At 43.0% G+C, this 8,414-nt stretch overlaps 2 protein-coding genes across 9 annotated transcripts in view; one reads left to right on the plus strand and one right to left on the minus strand.

Moving 5' to 3' along the window:
* kcnq5a (potassium voltage-gated channel, KQT-like subfamily, member 5a) overlaps positions 1–4,265 on the minus strand; it is a 53,420-nt gene extending 49,155 nt beyond the window's left edge. For 3 of the 7 annotated variants that reach the window (XM_057046538.1, XM_057046536.1, XM_057046537.1), the window contains exon 1: positions 3,445–4,265. In XM_057046538.1, coding sequence (XP_056902518.1) covers positions 3,445–3,824 — 380 coding nt within the window. In that variant the 5' untranslated portion in view covers positions 3,825–4,265. The remainder of the gene's footprint in view (positions 1–3,444) is intronic. The other 4 variants (XM_057046542.1, XM_057046541.1, XM_057046539.1 and 1 more) reach the window with 2 other exon arrangements.
* A 772-nt stretch (positions 4,266–5,037) lies between these two features.
* cnrip1b (cannabinoid receptor interacting protein 1b) lies at positions 5,038–8,382 on the plus strand. Of its 2 annotated transcripts, XM_057046547.1 has the most exons (4): positions 5,038–5,394; positions 5,897–6,041; positions 7,219–7,344; positions 7,461–8,382. In XM_057046547.1, exons 1-3 carry the CDS (start codon positions 5,216–5,218, stop codon positions 7,324–7,326), a joined length of 432 nt encoding a protein of 143 aa, XP_056902527.1. In that variant the 5' UTR covers positions 5,038–5,215; the 3' UTR covers positions 7,327–7,344; positions 7,461–8,382. The 2 variants fall into 2 exon arrangements, with proteins under 2 accessions (XP_056902527.1, XP_056902526.1); XM_057046546.1 differs by lacking the exon at positions 7,219–7,344 and having other exon boundaries at positions 5,047–5,394.
* Positions 8,383–8,414: the final 32 nt, after the last annotated feature.

Raw genomic sequence — 8,414 nt, forward strand, 5'->3', positions numbered from 1 at the left:
ACTTTCCTGAGCAGATTTATTTCATTTGTGCCTCCAGCTTCACTTATTGTTCTTATCCACACAGATTTTCAACTTGAACCAACCGCCCGTTCATCTGCGTCGTCTCACCTTGTGCATCGCATAAAAGACATCATAAAAGACAACATAAAGGACACCGACATCCTGTTTTTATTTACTTTATCTAATGCAGCTTTAATAAATTTTCATTTCAGCTAACATCCTCTTCTCTCCCTGGATGAAACCCTGATTCTGAACACAGACACTTTAACGGCCTCGGCTGTCTTGAGCGTCATTTCTTTAGAGGAGACAAAGTGCAGCATCGTTGTGAGTCTGGCTACATTTTATTTTAACGGTCACTAAAGCAATTTGAACGATCTCTGCTGGACCTTCAGCAGCCCTCAGCTGATTAGATACCTGCTTGTGTCTATGATGGGGGTTTATAATGACCATGACAGCACACATGCAGATCTCAACTGAACTATACGCCAATCGTCATCCTGATGAGACAGGAGATTTAGTTAGTCTATAGTCGAGTAGGGATAACCTGTCATTTCCTGCAGAGCAAACTGCAGCTGACAATCGATGCACCACAGACTGCGCACGAATCGGTAAGGTTAGAGGATAACAGCGGAGAGGTGGATCAATCATGTGAATCTGTCTTGGGGCCCAGAATCAATGCCGGACACAGTCGCGGGGAATGAATAAATCAGTCTCATTCACCCTCTCACATGATCGCGCAGGATACTCTGAGTGTGCCTCATTATAGTTGAAAAAATGAGACAAAATCACACCTTCGTGCAGGCACAGACACAAACGAACAATAAGAGCTCATCTTGGGATTATAGCACATAAGTGCAGACTGGCTGGGAACCATTTCAGCAAATGTGATTAGCTCAACACACGCCACCTCGTTAAGGGAATAAATCTTAATGCCAGCAGTGCTTTGGAGCTCTGTTTGCCAAGAGGCAAGGCCAGATGCTTTTCAGCGTCTCTGTGTGCATCAGTATTAGTTTCCTATAGATGTGACGGTATGATCGTGCATTATCATGACATTTCCAATGTATCTCAAAAGTGCTGTCTGCTTCTATTTGTCTTGTTTATTCATGTGAACTGAACCTGTCTTCTGTCCTTTGTTTGTGTGTACATTTTGTATAGAATCACTACATCATTGTGTATAGATATGTGTGTCCTTGCTCTGCCATAAAGCGTTAGCATATACGAGTGTCATGGGGAGTGACCACGAAACAAATTTATCAATCTAAATGTGACCTGACACTCTGAACTAACAGTCAGTCAATACAAATTTTTAGGTTCCAGTCCTGCTGCAGCAGCTAATGGATTAACCAGCCATAAAATTAAAATATAGGTCTGATTGAGTGTGAAACACCTCTATAATTTACAACATGGAAGGTGGGGACATACTTAAACTTTAAAGGTTATCAATATGTGCAGGTGCTGATCTGGTTTTCAAAGTGTTTCTGCAACTTTACACACAATTATGGATGTTTAGTGCAGTGGAATGACATAAAGCAATCAGCCAATTCCAGTATGTATTAAACACATCAAGTTGTTCTGATCAAAATTAGTCTTTTTTTGGACAGATAATCAAAGAAAAAATAATTAAATCACAACCACGGTGATAAAAAAAGAAAGTAAAAGAAAATATTAATGACCGTACAACCATCACAAGAAGGTTAAATAAAAATGAGAGATGAATGGACTTTATCCACTTTTCCTACATGGTTTATTCTCGATCCAAACAATCATTTAACCAAAAATAATCAAACAGTTCATCATGTTTGAGTTTTACATAAATGGACAAAAACAAATATCGCCGCCAACCAATCTCAGAAAGAAAAAATCTTGAAAGATAGATATTTTTAAAAAATTCAATTGTGATAATGTGGATAATAGCTGATGTTATTACAATAGTCCACTAACTCCAGCAGATTGCTCTTGGCATAATGACACACTGCACCAGACAAACACAAGTCCCAGAATGATTGCGTAATGGATAAGAACCATGCAGGGATGCAAAATATTTTCATTAACCATAATGTAGAAGTTTAAAGTCTAGACCTGATGGCTTTAAATCAGAGTTCTGTATTTAGATCCCGTGCATTTGTCACATTAATATAATACAAGTACTTCCTCCTGTCACGGATTAAACACATTCTGAGATGCTGGCAGACAACCAGCATTAAACTGACGCGTGCACATCTGGGACTCTGCTCTGAATACCTCTAATGCATTTTTCACTGCATCAGAATCCCTTAAAAATCTCACTTATCCAGGTTTCTTAAAACTTTGGGAGCAAGCAGATGTAACAACTTAACCCCCGTGACCTCAGCTGTCCCGCCTGAGCAAATAAAACGTCAACATCCGGCTTCGCAGACCCTCCTGTCACAGCTCAACTTCCTCCTTCTCACAGAGCTCCTCATTCAGCAGCAGTAACAGCAGCACAGTTCCATATCTACCGACCCGGTGCAGCCCGGATGGTCTATCGTCACTCTGAATCAGCACATTTGTGGCAACTATACAAAGATGCATTGATGAAATAGTTGGCAGGCAAGGAAAAAAAAGTGTCTTCCTTAAATGCAGCTGTTCCACAGGCAAAACCGCCTCCTTGTTGTCAACCTCACAACTTTTCCTTCTTTTCTCGCGGGATGTGATGATGCCCCAATGGCCAAGCGTTTCAAACAAACACCTAAAGTGAGCTTGCAGCAGAAAAATGGGAGCACTGCTTGAATAAAAAAAGACGAACATAAGTCAGCCTGCCGACGTAACCAACAGTCAGTAATAGCTGATAAAGCTCCTTTCTGGCCACGGCAGTGATGAAATCAGTGCAGAGCTGCTGGCTCATGTAATATTAATGTTACCTTTTGCCCTTTTCAAGTTCTGAGGAATCTGTGACAGGCTCTGTGGTGCAATTTCCATGAAAAGATTAGTCTAATATTACACTTTGAAAATTATGGACTCCTTTATCTTTTATTATATCATAGTGAATATCACACAGGGGCAACACTGAGCACCCTTTAACCTGCACGTTGTCATCATAAAGGAGACCTCAGTGGTATTAATCAGGCAGTTTGAACTCCGTTTTCTGTCCTGCTGCTGCTACAACAGGTGGTGTAAATTCATAGAGTCATAACTCAGTCAAACTGTGACTGAAACCGTCTAGGTTTATGACATGGCCTCAACAAAATAAACAAGGGAACTAAATTATTTAGGGAACTAAAAATACTAACTATAACATAGTTCATTCTAGTGTTGAGGATGGTGTGTACGCGCGCGCCTGGGTGTGTGTGACGCTCCAAAAACTGGCAAGTTTTTTGATTGCACTCTTTATATTTAGACTTCAAAGGTGATGGAACTATTGGGAACGGGGAAAAAAACGTTATTGAAGAGAAACAGTTTGTATCAGGCTCAATAAAGATTACTCACACAAAGGCGTGGTAGACGAAAGCCCACTCCCGTGGTCGCTCCAACACGTTGTAGAGGTAATTCTGGAGGCGGCGGTACCGCGCGTTCCTGCGGCCGCTCTGCGCGCTGTAGGTCAGCGGCTTCCCCAGCAGGCTGAGCCGAGCGCCCTGCTTCCTGTCCACTCCCAGCGCACCTGCAGCGGCGGCAGACAGGACACCGTCCCCGACGCGCACCGCGTTATTCATGGTCGTCCGGCCACACTCCACATCTTTCAGCGGGTATTCCTGCCCCCGGCGTCCCGTTGAGGTCTTCAGCCACAGCCCAGGGCCGCCGCTCTGATCGCCGCTGTGACTTCTCGGCATGGCATCACCAGCGCAGGGCGCTGGAAGCCCGGCAGACATTCACATGTAGCCAAGTACTCTTTCGTCGGAGGGTATTTGATTACTTTGACTTGCAGCCAAATAAGAGAAAGCAACTATTGATGAGTTAAATGTGATCTAATCTGGTCTGATCATTTCAGCCTCGTTAACGTTTGAGCAGTTCCAGTTTGGACACTTTGGCCATCTGCGCAAGGCTGGGGAAGAGCAGGGTTATGAAGGAGTAGATCTATTGAGGCATTTGGCGAGGGGAGGGCTCTCTCCCACCCTCCCACGCGGTTTCTTCCCCCAACTCTCGCCGTCTTGCTTCAGTCCTGCTTAAGGTTTGGCGCCTGCGGCGCTGCCCCGGAGGCATACCCTTTTACGCATGGACAGAGAAGAAGCCGCTACTGTCAGCTTTGGATGGAACCACATAAGAGCTCAGCACCTGTGGAGACCACTCTGGCATCACTCTGGCACTTCACACCGGCACTTGTGCTGTTTAGGTGTAAAGTTAAATAATAAAAATGTCAGCCATGGCGTCGAGTTGCCGCTACAACTGCGTTTCACATGTGTCCAGTGTCAATCGCCTCATGGCTTAAACTTTATCACAGTTTTGGTAGAAAACTTTACAAGACTTTACAGACTCATCTTGACTGAAGACTCAGAAATCAGCTATATTTTTGTCAAATAAAAAGAAAATCTCTGAGAAATTATAAAAAAAAACCCTAATGTAACTGAAGTAACTTACAGCTACTGATGATATAGACCATTGAATTATTATTGTTATTGTTGTTGTTATTATTAACGATAATAATAATAATAACAGGTGTGACATTTCTGACTTCTAGTGGTCAAATCAGAAGTCATTCTTCAGCACCCACACGTTCATTTATGCTTTAAAAAACTATTATTTAAACAACTAGTAATTATTTAATGGTGTATTTATTACTGATTAGAGCGCTGAGCCTTTAATTATATGACTCTATTGTGCCTTATTCATAATTATACGTTCTGATTTTTTTTGTATGTGGGGCGTTTCAATGTGTGACAATAGCGCCACCAAGTGTTCAGTTGAATGTAGCGGATTTGATGTTGAATGTGTCCCGAACACGGGATTTTGGTGCAGTGGCCGCATGTAAAAAAAAACGTTCTTGTATTGAGATGAAAGATGTTCTATGTTACCTGGAATATTCCTAATTAAAGGCTTGGACCGCTAATTCCTGGTGGGTGGGTGAAGCTCAGTGGGTGGATGAGGACTGAGAGAGAGAGAGAGAGAGAGAGATGGGGGAGAGAGAGAGCGTCGGTCGGGATTAGGCCAGTGCTGTAGATTGAGCGGGATTACAGCCGTCGTTGCTCGTGCTGTGCGCACGCTCATTTCCGCGTCCACTGATTGACACCTGCTCGATGATCGATTGTGCTCTCTTGGCTGCAGCATGGCCGACGTGCCTCAGGTCGTCAAAATTGGGATTTCCCTGAAGATGCTCCCCAACAACAGCGCGGTGTTCTTTAAATCCGACGGCGCCAGGTTCGGTCAGACCCGGACCATCAAGCTGCTGACCGGCTCCAAGTACAGGATCGAGGTGGTCATTAAACCGGGAGCGGTGGAGGCCACGTAGGTAGACCTTTATTTTGGTGGTCCTGAACGAACCTGTAGCAGATAAATAATCTTCCTGAAAATTAAGGAGTGGTCTCCAAAACCAAACAGTTGTGGTGGCTGTGCATTGATTTTGTGAAATTATAATGGGAAATTCGAACTGTTTTTAGGAGGGTGTCTTAATCATTAACATCGAGCTCATAGGAAAACGGGGTTTTTATTAGGAGGACGTGAAGGCATCATAAATCCGAATTGGCCACACATCAAATCCAGCACAGATTAGGACTTCCGTCTGTCTCCGGGCTTTGTCGTCTCTTGTGCTTTGATTGTAATTCACAATAAATTCCAGATTAGGAGAACTCGCCATATCAGCGGGTAAAACACCAGAATTGGTGGAGTGAAAATAGGTCACAGGGTGATTCACAGATCTAGGGCATGTCCAGCAAACAGATGTAACCAAACATTGCTGTGGTCAACATTGCTTGACATTGCTTCACTGCTTGTTGCCATCTGGGTGCAGGTCCATGAGCGTGGGCGGGGTCACCTTCCCCCTGGAGCAGCAATCTAAAGACCCCCAGTCGGTGGTCTACTCTGGCCAATATGACACAGAAGGGGTGGTGCACACCAAGAGCGGAGAGAGGCAACCGGTTCAGGTCAATGTGCAGGTGAGGATAGTGGTTTGACGGGGCACGCCAGTTTAAAAACACCTCTGGTTGCGTCACAGCTCCAGCACATTGATACAGTGAGTGCATGGATTATTTTGAGGAACTGGGCCACGATTTTGCTTTAAGGTATAATTTTTTGCACATCTGTCAACATGACTGCATGCAGAGGTCCAAATACCAGAATCTGCAGGTATTAGTACACATGGTTGATGTGTTTACGCCAGCTACACATTTACACATCTAAAAAGGCATCTGTGATCTTGAAACCAGACCTTTTATCAGACCTTTCTGATCCATTAGATTATCAATCTGGTTTTAATGGGTGAAGGTGGCAGTGGAAGATGTGGAAGCTAGAAAGGGACAGACTTAGACTCAGCTATGTTGAATGCTCCTTTTGGTGGAGGGACAAAGATACAATACGGAGGTATATTTCCACAGGAAGGACTAAGGATGTTCTGTTTAATGAAGGGTTCTTCATTCTATATTCTCTGTTCTTTGCTTTTAAAGGAGTACACTGTAAGAAATGTCACAGTGGTTGTGAACTTACACTATAATAAGAGCTTTCACAACAGTTTATCCATCACATGTTGATGTACAGCAGGGGACGCATACACACACAGAGACATACACACCTCTCATAGTATGGGTGTTTGGACTGTTGGAGTATTCAGAGGAAACTCAAGTAAGACATGGGAAGATTCTTATTTGATAATGTTCTTTAATAATTAAAGAACATTATCAAATATTTTGCGAGTTACTGACTTTCCCGAGTGTAAAGAGAGTGAACGTCTGTGATGGAACAGTGTTTCCATCCAGCCTCTTTCCTGGTGACTGCTGGGAGAGTCTTCACCCTAACCCTCAACAAGAAACTGATTAAACAAAGTTAAATGCCAAGTTATCATTGCACAAATTCTATTTCCCAAGACAAACCAAAAACAAACCCAAATAAAATATTTAACAGTAAACAGGCGTCTTCCTATAGATTCTTTCACAACCTTTATTTAGAGGGAGCGTCCCTACCAAACCTGTTCAGATGTCAAATCGTTCAGCAGCAACACTTAAGAAGTTTGATGAAAGCGGCTGTTTCACTTCCTGCTTTGACAACAAAAGCTGCTTATGTTAAAGTTAAACCACAGTGTTACAAATCTGACTGCATATTTCCGGTCCATCTGTCCAGTTCACACCCTTAGGCTCTTCAGCTGACATGGTGTGTGCGCGTGCGTGGTTGTGTGCACATTCCCCCATCTGTCCAGCTTCCTCTTTGTTTCACATTCACACATGCTGATGAATTGTGACTGGCGAGGTGAGTTTGGAGTGAGAGCACACTATCCCATCTGTCCCCTCTGAACGGCGGCCCTTGCTTTGCTGGAAACTGCTTGTCCACACACGCGCTCACCCGTGCATGTGTTCCCTCCTCAGTTCACGGAGCTGGGGATGTTTGAAACCGTGTGGCAAGTGAAGTTCTACAACTACAACAAGAGGGACCACTGCCAGTGGGGAAACAGCTTCAACAGCATCGAGTACGAATGCAAGCCCAACGACACGCGCACGCTGATGTGGGTCAACAAGGAGATATTTGTGTAAAGGGACAGTCTGCTCGCTGCTCTGGAGAACAAGAACAATCCAGGGTGGCGTTTCTGTCAGCATGTCACGGTCAGGCGAAGACTTGTTTGATGCTTCCTGTCGTTAAGAGGATGTTTGTCCTTCTTTACTGTGCTGTCCACTTAAAGCCTTTCACTCTCTACCCCAAATGCAGTTTTCTTTAAAAAGGAAACACTTCGGTAACTTTATTTTTCAAAAGTTAATCATGTGTGTGAGCACATGCGAGATGTGTTGATATAATTGGTCGTTTGGAGTTTTATTTACGTGTAAGTCGTGATTTTAGGTCTGTCGTTGGTTTGAAAATTGGGGAAATATTAGAATTGACAGACATTATTATTTTCTCACTGACATTTGGATTCATTGTAGCCCAAAGAAGAATTTCCTGTGCACTGTGTCTGTTTGCTGTAATATTTGAGTGAAATTGTGTCCCTAATTATAGTGTGTTTCTACCTCCAGTAGATTCAGGCAAATTATTTTTGTTGGTCAAAGAGATTTTGTGGAAGCGTACATTTTTTGTATCTCTTGTAGTAACTCATAATGTTAGCAGTATTTTGTAAACCTTTGTAAATGTGTTCATATTGTATTTTGGTATGGTGTCCACTGAACCAATCTATGCAAGAAATCCAACAACAGACTAATGAGACTCTGCACCAAGTTGTTGAAATGAATTGCTTTGGCCAGTTTATGTGACAATCTTTATAATGTTACCTATAGTAAAGTAAAAGATATTTGTGGAAAATGTGTCAGTTCTTCAATCAACAATGATTTTAT

The sequence above is a fragment of the Takifugu flavidus genome, chromosome 11, assembly GCF_003711565.1.
Source record: "Takifugu flavidus isolate HTHZ2018 chromosome 11, ASM371156v2, whole genome shotgun sequence".
NCBI classification, from domain to species: domain Eukaryota; kingdom Metazoa; phylum Chordata; class Actinopteri; order Tetraodontiformes; family Tetraodontidae; genus Takifugu; species Takifugu flavidus.

What these genes read in the sequence shown, in the direction of transcription:
- cnrip1b (XM_057046546.1), top strand. Translation starts at nt 5,216, where the DNA reads ATGGCCGACGTGCCTCAGGTCGTCAAAATTGGGATTTCCCTGAAGATG. An exon ending in CCGGGAGCGGTGGAGGCCAC is followed by an intron (nt 5,395 to 5,896) that starts GTAGGTAGACCT and finishes ATCTGGGTGCAG; the next exon opens with GTCCATGAGCGTGGGCGGGG. An exon ending in CGGTTCAGGTCAATGTGCAG is followed by an intron (nt 6,042 to 7,460) that starts GTGAGGATAGTG and finishes TTCCCTCCTCAG; the next exon opens with TTCACGGAGCTGGGGATGTT.